Genomic DNA, 18,044 nt, shown 5'->3' on the forward strand with positions numbered 1-18,044 from the left:
AGTGTGCGGTGGTTTTAACATCTTTCGGAAAAATATCTGAGTTTTTTCCTTTCCTTACTCTTATCTCGAGAAATTTTAGTGTTTCTTCCTCTTTGTTCTTCCGCTTTGAAGTCTGAGTTGGTGGAGAGGATAAAATTTCTTGGATAGAGCTTTGATGACTCTTTCTCTTGAGGAAGAAGCTCCTTTTGTTATGGCGGATCTCCCAGGATTCAGTTCTGCAGAAGATAACGTTTTAAGTATCATGGGAAGAGCGTTGAATCCAGAGTGTCAGAAAATGTCTGGGCTCATTCTAACGATGCCTAGAAAATGGCAAAAGGAGGGAAGAGTTAGAGGTATAGCTCTGTCGAAAGAGAGATTTCAATTCATTTTCCAGTCAGAGCATGATCTTTTGGATAAGGGAATCTAGACTTATAACGAGTACGTTCCTATATGGGTTCAGATTGGCCAGATTCCACGAGGGAGGCTTTAACAGCGTTGGGGGATCTGGTTTGGGAAGACGAAAGTGGTTTGCTTTTGATCCTTCAAAACCAATTACTCAAGACTCTGTGAGAGTTCAGGTACTTTTGGTGGAGGAAGGACTACTACTATTCGTTTTCACTATGAGCAGGTGCAAAAACGGTGTTTCACTTGTCAGCGATTAAATCATGAGCAACAGATTTGTCCTTTGAAGATTAGACAGAGGCATGAAGAAGCGGCTTTAAGAAGAGAGACAAGGCAACAAGTACTGCACCAAAGAAAGCCAGTCTTGGCTAAAGATGATCCTTTATTTGGTGTGCTGAATGAGTCGCAAGTAGGGATTGATCCACTCACAGGAAGGCCAAAAATTGTTAAAGAAGATACCTTTTGGCTGAGGTGGGAGAAGATAGATTGGTGAAAGTGGATCGTGTTCAGAAAACTGTTGATTGAACCGGTTCCTGTTCTATCCTATGATCTGGATAAGGGCAAAGGACGAGTTTTTGATTATGGAGATAAAGAAGAGGCAGAAAAGATGGGCAATCTTAAAGACAAACCTGAAAAGTTAATGGCAGGAGCCTTTAAAGCCTTCGCCTCAAGAAAAGTCTTCAGTATGCCGGTTGCAATGAATGTAATCCTAGTGATGCGAGCTGTGTAGGTTCCTTTCCTGTTAATTCTACGGTTTACAGTACTGGTTCCTATGGGACTAGTTCTTCCGGGATTATCAAGAAACATCCTACGCTAAGGAGAAGGCCTCCAAAACATCTCTGGATATAAGAGAAGGGAAGCAGGAGTTGGGTAGTAAGAAGAGAAAGAGCTCTGGTCAAGGAGAGGAAAGATTGTCACCTCGTAAGGCGAGGAGGTAAGGGTTACAAAGCAAAAGAAATGGTATCCTCCTCCACCAGGCTGGCTAATGTGTTACATAGCCTTTGATTGGAGTAAGTCTTCAGGTAATTTGGGAACAGCTTGGGTGGTTAGAAATGACAGAGGGGTGGTTCTTTTTCATAGTAGAAGGGCCTTTTCAAATATCAAATCCAAAGACATGGCTAAAATGCAAACAATCTTATGGACTGTAGAATGTATGAGGAGCATGAGATTGGAGAATTTGTAGTGCTGTTTGGTGCGATTAATCGTCCAGAAGCTTGACCTTCCTTTCTTGCTCAAGTTGATGAAATTAATTTGCAGGCTCGAGTTATAATGGGGTCTAGATGGAAGGTGGTGTCTAGAGATCAGAACAGAGGGGCAACTTTCATTGCACAGAGCGTTATCAAGCAAAACCTATGGCAATCTTATATGGCTAGTGGTCACCCGGGTTGGCTTTTTGAGCTTTTTGTAAATGAAAGTCGTGGTCTCTAATTTTTTGGAGTTACTTGAGGTTAGTGGCTATCTTGTTGTATTTTGCTACGTTCTGTTTTTGTTAAACAGAGGACTTGAGAGATAACGAGTTTAGGAGTTGTTGGTTTAAAAAGTTGTATCTGGTGGCTAAAAGTTTCGTGAATATATGGATTTTCCGGAGAAAAAAAAAAAGATTGTGGTAAACGACCATAAAAGTATATATAAACGAGCATACTTCCATAGGATAAGGCTTTTCTCTTCTAAACTCAGAAATGCCAACTAATTTTCCCAACGCAGTTTACGCAAACGAAAATAGAACAATTAAAACGGAGGAAAATGTGATATTATTGTGATGTGTGGCTTCGAGAGTTTCAGACAAATCCTAGTCTTCACAGGCACGTAGAGAGGAGACGGACATATTTATGTTAAAACTAACACAAATAACAACCTTAAAATGAAAAAATATCTAGAAAACGCTGGAAAGGAGATTAGCAGCAGTGGAAATGGCTGCTCCGGTAAGAGCAGACTGAACCACTTGCTCATGGCTTGTCCTCTCCGAGGTTGTCATAGCCAGTGCCGCTCCTGTCAATGCTCCAGCCACTGCACTGTTTCTCTGCGATATACGTATGGTTACAAATTAAGTAAAGAGCATCGCATTGACAATACAATGATGGTAACAACCATTTGTTTTGTAAAAGACAAATGTTGATTAGACTCACCCAATCATGAGCTCCTCCACGAGCCTCCTTCATACCATAAGTTATACCGGAGTATAATCCAGCTGCTAGCCCTACCACACCATATCACATCAATCAACATCACAACCGTAGCTAAATCTCTATTTGATTTTAAACTACAACAGTTAGTTAAAGATATAAACTCACCCCACTGGAGAGATTCTTTTCCTGTGTTCTTCACCTAAGTACCAGCCAATATAAACGGTAATTACATATTAGAAACTTATAGTGTAATTCACAAACCTATGACCACACTTGTTTTCTTCTTACCAAACTTTCTATTACATATCACACAAAACACATATGGCACATGCACATCATACACGTACATAATATGTATATACATGCGGACGAATTTTAGATATACATTTAAAAAGAAAAGAAAAATTAACGTTCAGTTAAAACTCACCAATGCCTCTCCAAATTTTAGCAAAAAAAAAAGAAAAAAACTCACCAATGCCTCTAGAGATTTGCTGTTGTTTTCCCCTGAAAATGCAACAACAAATACTATTAACAACACAATACAAATTATAACTAACAAGTACTATATATATGACACAACGCAAATAATATATGCCATTAACCAAATACGGTACATACTGTAATTGCGAGTGCATGAGATAGTTAACGGACCTCTGAGATTAGGGAACCTATGTTTCTTGCTGCCGGTGTCCTCAGACGGTGGACCCATGCTGCTCGAGTCAAAACCTGTCCCTGAGTTATCATTAATCAAATCAAAGTTTTATTTTCACTGCTTCTGTTATTTTCCTGGCAGATTTTTAGACTGAATAAGAAAGTGGCAGGAGATTTATACCATCAACCACAGTAAAGTAAGCTTCCCTCGACACAGCTTGCAAAGCTCCGACCTTAATATTTTAATCCCATTTAAACATATATTAATTCCTCATACAAATATATCATCTTTAACATATATTGTCACGTATATCTGAAAACTTAGAACTTACAGCGGCGGCTTTGACGAAGGAGTCGGCGACGCGGTTGAGAAGGGGATGGCCAAGATCGAATAAACTCGCCTTCTCAAAGCTTCTTATCTCATCCATTACTTTTCTTCCTCCACTCTTCTCCATTTTCTTCTTTTTGTTGTTTCTCTCTTTCTTGCTTTCTTTCTGTGTTAAAACACTTCTCTCTTCACAACAACGTAGGGAGAAGAATGTGGAACCGAACAGAAAGAGCTTTCCTACTCTCTCGACACGTGCTCTTCTTCCCCACACGTGTCGGAGTCTGACCTTTGAACTCTTCACTTCACCCTTCTCATTCGTGACGTGTCTCTTAATTACTAACTTCAAAGGATTAGATAAAAAGCCCAATGGGCCTAGGATCTAAACAGGGGTTGTAAAATCTCCGGTCTAAAGACGACAAAGTGCCACGTGTCCCATCTTTGATATCTCTCGCGAGCTATACTCGTCATCTCCGTCACTCCCATTTTTCAGATCTCTCTCTCACAGTCTAACAATGCAATCAGCTTTCTCTCTCTCCTTCTCACAGTCCTCTCTTACTCTACCCAATCGTCCGCTCTGTTCATCGAATGCCTCACCGAGAAATCTCCGGCGGGAGGCGTTTGGTTTCTCACCGTCGAAGCAGTTAACCTCTTGCCGTTTCCAAGTCAAAAGTAGAAGGATCGAAGTCTCCGCCGCTGCAGGTGGCAATGGAGCTCCTTCGAATAAGTCGTTCGATTATGATTTGGTCATTATCGGAGCTGGAGTTGGTGGCCACGGAGCTGCATTGCACGCCGTAGAGAAGGTTTAACCTTTCTTTCTTACCACAGATCCTTCTTAGTCTATGCCAAATGCGAAGCTCTCACTTGGGTTCTGTAATAGAATAAAGTAGTTGTGTAATAGATAAAGGTGTTTTTTCTTATAGGGACTCAAAACTGCCATCATTGAGGGAGATGTTGTTGGAGGGACTTGTGTTAACAGAGGATGTGTGCCTTCGAAAGCTCTTCTTGCTGTTAGTGGTCGGATGAGGGAACTTCAGAACGAACATCACATGAAGTCCTTTGGTCTGCAGGTAAATAATACCACCAACTGATGTTGCTTGCCTCATATGAGATCCTTGGTCTCCTATGAAATGATAATTGTAGATGCTGAAAAGTTTGATTTTGATTTATTGTGTCAACTGTGAAACAAGTACTATCTATCTCCTTGGCTTTGATTCTATCTTGCTTTCTCTTTCGACCGTGGACAACAGGTTTCAGCTGCCGGTTATGACCGTCAGGGTGTGGCTGACCATGCGAATAACCTGGCTACCAAAATTAGGAATAATCTTACCAATTCTATGAAGGCGCTTGGTGTTGACATATTGACAGGGTTTGGCTCTGTTCTGGTTAGTATGTTATTGTCCTTTTGGTATGATTTGATTGGCGATCCTAATTGTACTCTTTGTTCAGGGGCCACAAAAGGTTAAATATGGAAAGGACAATATTATCACCGCCAAAGATATAATCATTGCAACTGGATCTGTACCGTTTGTCCCTAAAGGAATAGAAGTTGATGGTATGTGAGCGGAGGAGCCTCTCGAAACCTAAAACGTAGCAAGCGACTTAAAGTTGCTTATGTTTTTGGTTCTGTAGGAAAGACTGTTATCACAAGTGACCATGCATTGAAATTGGAGTCTGTTCCTGATTGGATTGCGATAGTAGGAAGTGGTTATATCGGTCTTGAGTTCAGTGATGTTTACACCGCCCTTGGAAGTGAGGTACCATGTTGATTTTGTACTCTGATTATGAGCAAGTAGTGTTTGTTTGTTGCTTTCAAGTAAGTTTTATCTAAATAGTAACAAAATTATTTCTGCAGGTAACATTTATTGAGGCGCTGGATCAGCTGATGCCTGGATTTGATCCTGAGATCAGTAAGCTGGCTCAAAGGGTTCTGATAAATCCAAGAAAAATTGACTATCATACTGGAGTGTTTGCAAGCAAAGTAAGTTTGCTTATCTCACGGAGTTCTATGTATAATTTCTTTCTTATACTGTATGTTTACGGATCTTTCATTTGTTGTTTACAGATCACTCCAGCAAAAGATGGAAGACCAGTGATGATTGAGCTGATTGATGCTAAAACCAAGGAACCCAAGGATACTTTGGAGGTAGGGAAAATGTCATATAAAAATAGAGGTTTTAAAAACCTCTGTTAGTTTTATAAAGTTATTTTCTGGAAGAAGGATTAATGATGGTGCAAAAGAGAATGATTTTGCTGCTGCTTAGTACTCATACATGCGACTTAATCTCATGTCCTACCTGTTACATGCTTTCAGTGGATCCCTACAAATGTCTTTTATGGGTTATTTATTTTCTTCTCTTGCACTGAAAGTGTGACCTTATGTTCCCTTTTTTCAAGGTGGACGCTGCTCTTATTGCTACAGGAAGAGCTCCATTCACCAATGGTCTTGGCCTTGAAAACGTAAGAGTGAACAATATACCACATCTTCTGGTTCTCTGAGTTTATTTGGTTATGAAAGAAATAACCGTCACGCTTTGTTTTCCACACAGATCAATGTAGCTACGCAGAGAGGTTTCATACCAGTTGATGAGCGAATGCGTGTTATCGACGGAAACGGAAAGCTGGTTAGTGTTCTTTTCATATGCACATCTTAGTATGTCTTACCACCAGTTCTTACCGAGACATTCTTGGTTGATAGGTTCCAAACCTGTACTGCATCGGTGATGCCAATGGTAAACTGATGCTCGCTCATGCAGCCAGTGCCCAAGGAATTTCTGGTGAGTTCATTATTAATACTTCATTACGTTTGACCAGCTTCTTATTAAACTCTGTGTGCAATCTACTTGGTGTTGGCTAGTGGTGGAGCAAGTCACAGGTAGAGATCATGTGCTGAATCATCTTACCATCCCAGCCGCTTGTTTTACTCATCCTGAAATCAGCATGGTGGGATTGACAGAGGTAACGCTAGACACCCTTAGTGGATTTGTAAAAACTTAACCTTTTGTCTGTGGGTAACCATTTCTGCAATTCACAGCCTCAAGCGAGAGAGAAAGCTGAGAAAGAGGGATTTAAAGTAAGTATTGCCAAGACAAGTTTCAAGGCAAACACAAAGGCTCTAGCCGAAAATGAAGGAGAAGGACTCGCTAAGGTAAAGAGAAGAACTAAATTGAATTTTATTTTTGTAAAGAAAGTTGTTTTGTAGTCATGGAGTGACCGAGAAGTCGCTCTCTTTATGTGCAACAGATGATATACAGACCAGACAATGGTGAAATCCTAGGAGTTCATATCTTCGGGTTGCATGCAGCTGATCTTATCCATGAAGCATCCAACGCTATCGCATTAGGAACACGCATTCAGGTCAGGGGGCAATCTTCTTGCTTGCAAACTAACCTTTTCCTCGTTTTCATCATTAAGCTTTAGATTGTGAGATTGTTGTGGCTTTTGTGATGTGCTTGCAGGACATAAAACTTGCGGTTCATGCACATCCAACTTTGTCTGAAGTTGTAGACGAACTGTTTAAAGCAGCTAAGGTAAAAAAAATACAAGGATTTAGATTTGCAGTTCCCTTATCCATAGAAATCAAAACTTTAAGTAACCAAACTCTTGTTATCTCCTTTCAGGTCGAAAGTCCAGCTTCAACAACGCCACAAAGTGTAAAAGCTACTGTATAAACAGAATCTTGAGATCAACAGCCTGTAACAAAAGTTTTGTGTTCCAAGACATTTGTGTTTTAGCGTCATTCGCTATGTATCCACTTATGCTTGTTCTAATGTTTTTCCTTCTTTTTCTTATTTTATATCTTCGGTCATTATTATTACAGAATAACAAGCAGATTGTGACAGAGACACATAATTAAAATATTATTACCATAGATCAGAAATCCAAAATAGAAAATAGTTGGGAATCACTTTAGCGCATAATCTCTGTAAAATAATGCTTATTCTTCATAAACCTACCACGATCCTCCCAAAAAAAAGGACCAACGACAAGACGCTCTATGGAAATCTCACGCCTCCAGACCAGATAATATAACTTAAATGTCATATTATATTGAATCTTTTAATAGGTTATGATTTGGTTGAGTATGATAGAGGCTACACATTTTCATGGAGCTACATAGAAGATGAGGAATGGTCAGCAACGGTTTCTAACTTGGACTTCGATATGATAAACAGTTTAAGATACTATTCATTTTGCAATGGCCACACATGCATCTATCTTATGTTTTGTTATGACACATTATTCTTGTTTTTTTCTACTTTTCTATAGCCAGTTGCTCGGACAAGGAACTACAATCTTCATTGTTTGTAATTCTCTTTTAACCTTCACTCTCTAGGCATTGGTGGCTTAAATGCAGAGTTCGTTGACATATTCCGAAGAGCATTTGCTTATAGAATATTTCCTTCTATTGAGATTCTCTCTTCAAGAACTTTTGACAGTTATTGCTATGTGTTTTGTATCCCTTTGAAGTCTATCTTCTGATCTTGCAGACTTGGAGAAAAGCACGATAAAAGGATGCTTCTTTTTGGACCTTGATGGCTCGCCAAATTGGAAAAATGTTTAATGGAAAGGAGCCAAAGGCATACTTCTCATTTTCTGACTTCCACAAGCTAGGTAATGACCGCACATCTGCTAAAAGTGAGGGTGCTCCGACTACTGAGGGCTTGAAGCTCAGTATGAGAGATTTTACCCCTACAATGAGTGACATGAAGCTTCAGTTAAAGGTTGTTTTGCTTTAACGAGTCTTTGATTCAGTTTAAGCTTCTAGGTAATGCTCATATATTTTTCATGATGTTGCTTCAATAAATTTTTTGAGTCATTTTTGTTTTAGATTTTATTTTTTATCTCATCAGTACAAAATATATATTTCATCGGCAGAGCCGGTTCTGGATAAAAGAAGGTGAAGCATATGCTTCTGAGCCGATTAGACTAAATATTATTTTGGGGCCAGTTTGCTTAATATTATCGTTGGTTCAGTGGCTGAGTATGCTGCTCTAGTTGATCCTGTAAGAATCTAAGATAGATGTTAGTATTCTGCAGCTTGCTAAAGACAAGAAGATAGTCTCTTTAGACCTGCCATCTCATCGAGCTGCCATTTCAATGGTGGCCTAGACGGGCTTTATCTGGTCTGTTTGAACCTGATGAGCTTGTGAAGTGTAACGAGCCAACCTTATACCAGCCTTATTCTTTTTCGGATGCAAACCAACTTTCCATAGCCATATCAGCCCACAGACTTGCCGCCATCGCAGCAATTCTCATCGAAACCTGTTATGGTCGTTTTTAAAAAAAGAGAAAAGTTCTTTTTTCTTTTACTAAACCGAAAAAATTCTTGAAGAGAACTTTAAGTCAATGGCAAAAACAAACCTCCCGAAGAGGCTGAGCAGATTGAGGAAAATGAACGACGTTTGTAAAATGGTGAACCAATTTCTGAGTAATCCAGCAAAACGTAGTTATATTACATAGCACAAGTCACATTAGAATTACAAGTCGACGGGCACCATGGCTCGGGTGGAGGTGCTTCCAAACCGCAGGTGGCAAACCAATACTCCGCGACTTCTTCACGGTCAATGTAATGCGGTACGAAAACAATTTCGCCACTCTTGGGATCGAAAGAAGAGGGCAATGCATCCTCATTCCTCAGACGTTTTCTTGCTTGGAGACATTATGAAAATAACAATTGAAGAAAAAGAGAGAGAAAGACTTTCTACCTTAAGGAAAGTTCCTTGGAGAAAAGAGTATGAGCAAGTAAGAATAAAATTTTCACTCTATACTTGTAGAAAAGGAAAAAATGAGGGAAACCTACTATACCTTTCGGTGAAAATCATTTTACCCTCGCTAGAACATTGTTCTAGCAAGCTGGGAGGCTAATTGTTGGAGTCAAAAATCGGTCACGACGAAATCGATGCTTGGAAACTACCAAAGAAACATTTTCTCTCTTTAAAATAAAAAGAGAGTGAGAACTAAAACTTCGTATGATTTGAAAAAGATTCAAAGTAACGAGCTCTCGCAAAAGATATACTCGATCTCTTACAAAACGACTTCCAAAAATACGATAAAACGAGAAACCGTCACGTCCGAACTTCTCGTCGTCTCATTGTCTCTGGTTCGTCTCACCATGAGGCGACACCACCTTCTCCTCTTCATGTCGCCAACTAGAGATGTCAAATGGGCGGGTTGGGCCTATCTGCGTAGCCATATGAACGTGTCTTTTTGCTGGACAGTTTTGGTCAACACCCAAATAGGACCATGTTCAAATAAGATCATACCGAAAAAGGACCATGATCAGTTGGGCTGCTGTCCATGGGGTCCAGACGCCCATTTAATATAAATAACTTAATTTTTTGTGTAAAAGATGGAAATATACTAAATTTCGTATAAATTATAGAGTTAAAATTTACTATTTTGTAATTTAAATTTTTACGAAAAAATTTGATTTTGAGATTTTTGTGATTTTGATGGAAAATATGACTTTCGGTTTCAGGAAAACGTGATTTTGCGGTTTTGACCGAGAAAATGTAATTTTAACTGAAAATTGCGATTTATCAATTTTGGCGGAAAAAACGATTTTATGGTTTTGATGGAGAAAATGCAATTTTTACGGGAAAATATGATTTTTCAGTTTTGGCGAAAACTCGATTTTATGACTTTGGTAAAACAAATTAAAATTGTAATTTTTTCTAATTTCCTAAACCTCAATATTTTAGCTATTTGGGCTGCCCAATGTCGAGATGGTCTTGTCCGGTTTTGTCCATGAGCCCAGTTGGGCTTGTCCATGAACCCAATTGGACTTGTCCATTTATACCCATTTAAATGTGGTCTAATATGGGTGTGTCCATATTAACCCATAAGAATTTGGACACGGGCCGCCCACAGAAAACCTGCCCATTTGACATACCTATCGCCAACAGGCGACACCACTACCTCCGCTTCATGTCGCCTCATGGCGACACCGCCCTCTCCTCTATGTCGTCTTACGGCGACACCATCTTCTCCTCTCCATGCCGCCCATGCCGCCTCACGGAGACACCACCACTCCCTCTCCATTTCACCTCATGGCGACACCACCACTCCTCTCCATGTCGCATCACGTCAACACTACAACTCTCTCTCCATGTCGCCAGCAGGCGACACCACCACTCTCTCTCCATGTTGCCAACATGTGAAACCACGCCTCTCCGCCCATGTCACCAACATGCGACACTGCACCGCTCCGCTCATGTTGCACTAGGTTACATCGTGATCTTTCACTTGTCTTGCCCTAATAGCTGGTTCGTAATTCTCTCTTTCAAGTCTGGATCGAACTGTATCTTGTTTCGTCTCGATTGGAGTTTCCGTTGAAATTTTACGATAAAAATAGCAAAGAATTGTTTTCTCGTAAAAGTTCGAATCGATCGTATGAACCAACAATGGTTAGTTTGACATCATTATCTTGATTATACGATTAGTTTTCATAATACCATAGAACCAACAGTATGTTAACCAACGTCGTATAAAAGATGATTTCTCCAAAATAAATCGTAAAAATGTTTAAGTCGAAAGACGGTCCGAGAAGATCTAAAAACGGCAAAGGCCCACTTACGACTTACGACGAGAATTTGCCCAACAGCAATCGGTCTATTCGGTCTCGATAATGAATAAAAGGAAAAGAAGATAAATGTTAAATTTCCGAAGATAAACATGAAGATCGAGAAGATAAATAAAAAATTTCACGAAACGATAAGCTCAAATCGAGGGCAGAAGAGGAAAAGGGCACCGACGTAGGAGCATATATAAGGAGAGCCAAGGCAAGGAGTACAAGAGATAAAAAAATTCACAGAAACTTAGCACTTAGAACAATTTAGGCAATTTTCGTCGTTGTTATCGAGTTGCGACTCAACTAGGTCTTAAGGTCTTAGGAAGTTATAACTAGAGAACACGCTGACAGCTCTCGTAACCAAGGATTTTTCACCTGTTGTAACGCGCAAACTCAGATTCGAAATAAGATCATTCCAGCTTTGCTCTTTTATTTATTTATTTTACTTTCGTTCGCTTTCGTATTTTGATTACTTGTCGTTGGCTTAGTAGATTTCTGGGACCTTAAGGAAAGTAGGGTTTTCTTTGCTTTCTTCCGTTCACTAAAATTGACAGTGTGAATCTCGATTCCCACAATATATTTGTCTATATATATCTTTGTATCACTTTGTCAATATTGAACACAATTACCCTTATATTAAATGAAAATAATTATCAAATATTATATATAACTCTGAAAAATATAAAAATCTATAAACTCATGTGAATTTTAACATGTTTAACTATACAAAAACTATTTAGAAAAATTGTATTTGCTAGTCTAGGTTTTCTAGAATATATATTACAACCATTTCTACAAAGATATAATGTATATTCTAACTTTCCTCTACGTTTTAGGCAGATTAGTATACATTATGTAATGCTTTCTCTATGATCTATCTAAATGTAGAATACACTAGCTTATGTTCTAACCACATCCAATACATATTGTAAGCAATGCACTGTATTTTAGAAAAAATATTTAAAACGTTAATTTATGTTCTATCTTGTACTCTACCATCTATCTTAGATAAACAATAAGTTGTGAACAGGTTATAATTTATATTCTAACCATATGTTATCGTTAGAACATGTATTTTATATTTTTTGTTTTTAGTATATAATTATTATAAAATACGTAGTTGTTATTTTGTTAAAATTTTGATATTGTTTATAATGTAATTAATATTTATATTCGACTGATATACAATTAATAAGTTACAGTTAAAAGCGTTTTGTTATGCTTTTTATTTATATGTATTGCAAAATTTTAAAGTTATATACAATATTAATAAGTTTATATATATATATATATATATATATATTAATTTTACTTTTATTAATTTCATCAGTTTTATTTTACTTTTATATGTTTTACATTTATTATAATTTTTTATATATAATTAAAATATGAAAATTAATAATAATTTTAATGAAATATCTTTTTTTTTATCTTTGTACTATTTTAATAGAGACAGAATTGATTATATATTATAAATATATTTAAAGTATTATATAAATTACATAAATAAAATTAGGAAATTAACTTATATTTGGATGAATATATTTTTACTTTTAATTTTATTAAATATATAATTGATTATGTATTTTAAATATATTTAAAATATATTGTAATAATTACATAAATTATTAGTTTAATAAATAAACAAAGTATCAACTATATACATGCATAACTATTAAATTTAATTTCGTATTAAAAATAATCAAAGGTATAATGAGACAGAAGTATAAAGTCTTTTTCTTAAGACAACAAAAGTATAAAGTGAAAGGTATAAAAGGAAAAATATATTCTGAATATGGTCTTATTAGCCAGTTTCTCCATTAAATATTCTGTTACCTATTTTTATTTTATTTTATTGTGCTTCTTCATAAATTATTTGGGATTATAAAAAAAAAGACACGAGTATCCCATTGTCCGAAGGGAAAATATTTTGACTCATCGTTACTCGCTGTTTATTCTTGTTCAAGTTTTCCATGGCCGATCGCTCCGGATCACAATCTTCTGTCGACATAACCATGAAGGTGACCACCACGCCGGAGGCACATTTAGCTTTCACCAACTTGGCTTACTGCTCAACCTCTGATCTCTCTCAGTTCGCCATTCCCGGCACCGATCTCTTCCTCGCCAACGTCGCTGACGTCTTCACTCTTTCTTTGTCATATCCTTTTTTTTCATTACAAACCTCTGTTTTATTTTTTGACAAGTAACATTATTTACTCACTTGTTCCTCCCGGAACCGGTTGTTGAAATCAAAACCAAGCTTTTGTTTCTGTCGGATCATTTGTTTCTTTTCTCCTCTGTCACATATTAGAACCAAGTTTTAGTTTTTGAATTGTTTGCTTTGTCGGATCACTTTGTTTGTTTAGAGTTTTAACTTAACTGTTGAATACTGGACATGAGAGCATCCAAGATGGAACCATTGCTCTTAATGCTGTTCAACGAAGACATGCTAGAGTTTCTGCTGATGACATGGTAACCATCGCCAGGTAAGTCTCTCCCACAGTTTTTTGTTTGTTTATATGTTGGTCTATAGACCCTAAATAAACCCTGTTCTTGCAGATTCGTTCCTCCTGAAAAATTTGACCTGACTTTGCTGGCACTTGATTTACAATTTGTGAAGAAGGGTACTAAAAATGAACAGGTAACTCATTCTTTTGCTGTTACAGCTCTTGTGAGCTGTGAACATCTATGTATGATGGATATTACTTTTCAGGTTGATGCTGTGGTTCTTTCAACCCAACTCAAGAAGAAATTCATGTATCAGGTAAAAACGCTTTGGATTCTTGCTCTCTGTGTCTTTATGTGTCCTGTCTCCTAATGTATGATTTGTATACTCTGAGGTCATGCTATGTCACTATGTCAAGATTTATTGAAACTATGCATGCTTATATGCAGGTCTTCACAGTAGGACAGAGAGTTACATTTGAGTTTCATGGAACTAATTACATTCTTACCGTCGACCAAGCGGTTGTAGAGGCTGATTGGAACAAAAAAAGTGGTATCGGAAGAGGGATGATCTGTAACGATACATATTTTGTGTTTGAAGCATCAAATGCAAGTGGTATAAAGGTCTGTTTTCTTATCAACTCTTTTGGTTGTCTCATCACTTGATTGTGACAATGCCATCAATTCAAAATCTGATTTGTGTAACTTGGTATACAGATTATGAACCAACGAGAGGCTGCTACTCGCAAAATATTTAAAGAAAAGGAGTTCAACCTTGAGTCTCTGGGCATTGGTGGCTTAAATGCAGAGTTTGTTGAGATATTCCGAAGAGCATTTGCTTATCGGACATATCCTCTTCACGTCAGGAACAGGTCTTCTTCTGATTCGTTCTTCAATCAGTTTTTGACAGTTATTACTGCTATGTGCGTCCCTTTGAAGTTTATTCTTTTGATCTTACAGAATTGGGGCAAAGAACGTGAAAGGGATTCTTCTTTATGGACCTCCCGGTACTGGCAAGACCTTGATGGCCCGCCAAATTGGAAAAATGCTAAATGGAAAGGAGCCGAAGGTATAGTTCTAATCTACTTCACACTTACCTCATAGAGCTGTTTTGTTGGGTTTCTTCTAGAAGTATACATGTGTTAAAAGCCTTCGTTTATCTTTTCTTGACATGATAGATTGTGAATGGTCCTGAGGTGCTAAGCAAGTTTGTGGGTGAGACAGAAAAGAATGTCAGAGACCTGTTTGCTGATGCTGAGAATGACCAGAGAACCCTTGGTGCGGAAGAATTGTTTACCCTGCTTTGTGCTTTTATGTTTTCCTTTTCTTACCATCAGTGTGATAATTTGGCAACTCTTATTAAACTTTTCAGGTGATGATAGTGAGCTCCATGTCATTATTTTCGATGAAATCGATGCTATTTGTAAGGTAATCTGCTTTATTCAAGCTGTTGTCAATTTGGACAACTAAAATTTAACACAGTCATATTTTGTAGAATAAAATATCAATCCTAGCATATGATTTTGTGAACAATGTTCGTTTATTGAGATAAAACTAAGTTGTACAAATTTTCAGTCAAGAGGATCAAGCAGGGATGGTACAGGTGTCCATGACAGTATTGTAAACCAGCTCCTGACAAAGGTTAGCCAACAACGATGAAGCTCTTGTACTTGTTTAGTCTTTTAAGATAAGGCTAACACTTGTTAATTTCCAGATAGATGGTGTGGAGGCCTTGAACAATGTCTTAGTTATTGGAATGACAAACCGGATGGATATGCTTGATGAAGCTCTTCTAAGGTCTGTGCATCCTTTTGCTAATTAGTAGTGTCATCATTTCATTTATATTATCCAATTATTATAGTCTAAAGTAGTTTATATTCTGACTTTCTTATATATTTTTGCATGTACATTAGCTTTAGATTTGAGTTACTGGACTAATGTTTTGAGTTTTGCATGCTTACAGGTCTGGAAGGTTAGAAGTTCATATTGAGATTGGCCTCCCTGATGAAGCTGGACGTGTACAAATTCTTCATATTCATACGAAAATGATGAAGGAAAATTCTTTCCTTGCTCCTGATGTCAATCTCCAAGAGCTTGGTATGATTTCTGCATGTTTTAACAAAACAAAGCATTATGTGTTAGGACATAGGAATATTATTACTTGGTAGTATAAATTCTGAGTCTTGACATGATTTGTCCTATCTTGTAATTGGAAAGCTGCTCAGACGAAGAACTATAGTGGTGCTGAGCTTGAAGGTGTTGTGAAAAGTGCAACATCATATGCTTTGAACAGACATCTGGACATTGAAGACCTTTCCAAACCAGTGGATGAAGAGAATATTAAAGTTACTATGGATGATTTTCTTCAAGCATTACGTGAAGTTAAACCTGCATTTGGAGCCTCTCCTAAGGCCCTTCAAAACTGCAGGTAAAATTTCTTGTGATGTTAAAGATAATCTCCCTTCATGCATATTTTATATTGATAGGCTAATGCTTTACATGTATTATAGGCCCAAGGGATTCGTGGACTGTGGTGATCGGCAAAATCTTATCTACCAAAGAATCATGTTTCTTGTTGACCAAGTTTCCAACGAAACTGGTCCTCCAGTCACTTGTCTTCTTGAGGGACCTAGTGGAAGGTACCTTCCATACTTCATCTTAAAAGTAGATTATCCAAGCTATGCGTTTTCTAATGTTTAAGCTTCTTGGCCAGTGGGAAAACTGCTTTAGCTGCGACCATTGGCATAGACAGTAACTTCCCATATGTTAAAATAGTAAGTAAAGCTCGTTCTTTAATTAGTTTTTCTTTTTTACCTTTATAAAAATGTTGCCTCTTGTGTTTGTTCAGGTCTCAGCAGATACCATGGCCGGTCTTCAGGAAAGCACAAAAGCTGCGCGCATTGCTAAGGTACTAGCTTGACACTCGTATATTTTTGTTCTCTATTGTTTTCTAGTGACACTTGTGTTTGGTATGAATGAACAGGTCTTTGAGGATGCATACAAATCACCATTGAGTATTGTTATCCTTGACAATATTGAAAGGTCGGTGGTGCATATTATTTTCTTTGTATCTTACACTTATTGGTTTCGTAACTCAAGTTGAATATTTATAACATTTGTAGGTTGTTGGAATATTCAGAAATTGGACCACGATTTTCAAACATGATCCTTCAAACATTATTGATATATCTCAACCACCTTCCCAAAGAGGTTTGTTTCCTAATTACACAAGAAAAAGTTTTAATCTTTAAGTTACAAAGAAACATGTCACTAACATGGTAGATTTGTCTACAGGGGAGCAAACTTCTTGTACTTGGTACAACAAGTGAATTAACTTTCTTGAAAGCTGTTGGTTTGCGCAAAGCTTTTTCTGTCACATATGATGTTCCTTTACTTAGGACAGAGGATGCCAAGAAGGTATTTTTAAACAAGTTTATTCATATTCAAGTTAAAAAGAGAGGCTATATTTGATTTTTATTTTACGCCAAAGTATAATAATATGTAAATGGTGCATGAAAACAACCCACCGTGTTCTTGCATGCTTCAGGTGCTAAAGCAACTAAACGTGTTCTCAGATGATGATATGGAAGAAGCTTCCAAAGCCCTTAATGATGTATGTGGCTCAGTCTCATTTTATATTGTATCAGTAAATAAAACTCGTAAGTATGATATATCACTAATCTTTGTGAATTTTTTTTTCTCACATAGATTCCAATCAAGCAGCTGTACTTTCTTATCGAGATGGCAGCACAAAGAGACGGCAGGTCTAAAGAGACGATCTACAACAGAAAGGAGAAATTGAACCTCAATCATTTCTTTGATTGCCTTGAGGAAGTTACAGAAAATTAGAATACAATAGCTAAGTTAAGACATTCGTATTTATGTTGTGTAATAAAATTGGTTCAGTTTCGTATTGGAATATTAAACTCTATTTCGTAATATAATCTATACTATATAAAAGTTGAGGCTATAAGCCATCGAGATCTTCCACGTAGGATTTAAACGACCAATCGTAGTATGACAAATTATTATTTAAGTTTACTATTTTTAAAAATGTTAATATTACCAAAAAATGTTTATTTCAAACTAAAATATAAATCAATATCGAATAAGGTAAATTTACAAAAATATAAATACTATATTAAGTTTACATAATGTTTAATATTTTTTGAAAATTAAAAAATAAATAACGAAAAGAATAATTAATTTAAAAATACAAGACTTTCAAACAAGTATAACTATATAAATCTAAATTTAAACTCATGATTTTCAAAGTTTAGGTTATATACTATTGAAAATATTCAAACTAACATATACTATATATAAGTTGATATTATAAATCATTGAGAATGTTCACATATTATTTTAAAGCACCAAAAATATACCAAATCGTTTTTCAATTTGATATTTCAAAAAATGTTAATATTACCAAATTTTTTATTTCATATAAATAATTATCAAATAAGTTAAACTTACAAAGTTAAAAACATCATGTACAAATCTATACTATATAAAATAAAGTTTCGAAAATTAACATAAAAAT

General features: G+C 36.8%; 3 protein-coding genes across 3 annotated transcripts; 2 read left to right on the top strand and 1 right to left on the bottom strand.

Moving 5' to 3' along the window:
- Positions 1–2,101: 2,101 nt before the first annotated feature.
- Positions 2,102–3,688, bottom strand: LOC106299821 (outer envelope pore protein 16-2, chloroplastic). Its single transcript, XM_013735830.1, has 7 exons — positions 3,491–3,688; positions 3,340–3,391; positions 3,159–3,239; positions 2,980–3,011; positions 2,673–2,706; positions 2,508–2,578; positions 2,102–2,401 (listed from the first exon to the last, which is right to left on the bottom strand). Exons 1-7 carry the CDS (start codon positions 3,611–3,613, stop codon positions 2,255–2,257), a joined length of 540 nt encoding a protein of 179 aa, XP_013591284.1. The 5' UTR covers positions 3,614–3,688; the 3' UTR covers positions 2,102–2,254.
- A 265-nt stretch (positions 3,689–3,953) lies between these two features.
- LOC106293072 (dihydrolipoyl dehydrogenase 2, chloroplastic) lies at positions 3,954–7,300 on the top strand. Its single transcript, XM_013729070.1, has 15 exons — positions 3,954–4,286; positions 4,407–4,553; positions 4,734–4,868; positions 4,933–5,038; positions 5,116–5,240; positions 5,339–5,464; positions 5,549–5,629; positions 5,881–5,943; positions 6,033–6,107; positions 6,182–6,260; positions 6,341–6,441; positions 6,518–6,631; positions 6,727–6,840; positions 6,942–7,013; positions 7,104–7,300. The coding sequence occupies exons 1-15, from the start codon at positions 3,999–4,001 to the stop codon at positions 7,152–7,154; spliced, it is 1,677 nt and encodes a 558-aa protein (XP_013584524.1). The 5' UTR covers positions 3,954–3,998; the 3' UTR covers positions 7,155–7,300.
- A 5,638-nt stretch (positions 7,301–12,938) lies between these two features.
- On the top strand, positions 12,939–17,463 carry LOC106344373 (vesicle-fusing ATPase-like). Its single transcript, XM_013783768.1, has 21 exons — positions 12,939–13,214; positions 13,447–13,542; positions 13,616–13,697; positions 13,770–13,820; positions 13,952–14,125; positions 14,219–14,373; positions 14,462–14,570; positions 14,680–14,779; positions 14,874–14,929; positions 15,077–15,142; positions 15,216–15,298; positions 15,465–15,598; positions 15,719–15,929; positions 16,012–16,140; positions 16,215–16,275; positions 16,350–16,409; positions 16,485–16,543; positions 16,624–16,711; positions 16,796–16,918; positions 17,049–17,114; positions 17,210–17,463. Exons 1-21 carry the CDS (start codon positions 13,030–13,032, stop codon positions 17,348–17,350), a joined length of 2,229 nt encoding a protein of 742 aa, XP_013639222.1. The 5' UTR covers positions 12,939–13,029; the 3' UTR covers positions 17,351–17,463.
- The last annotated feature ends 581 nt before the right edge of the window (positions 17,464–18,044 follow it).

Source organism: Brassica oleracea, chromosome C1 (assembly GCF_000695525.1).
Source record: "Brassica oleracea var. oleracea cultivar TO1000 chromosome C1, BOL, whole genome shotgun sequence".
Lineage (NCBI taxonomy): Eukaryota > Viridiplantae > Streptophyta > Magnoliopsida > Brassicales > Brassicaceae > Brassica > Brassica oleracea.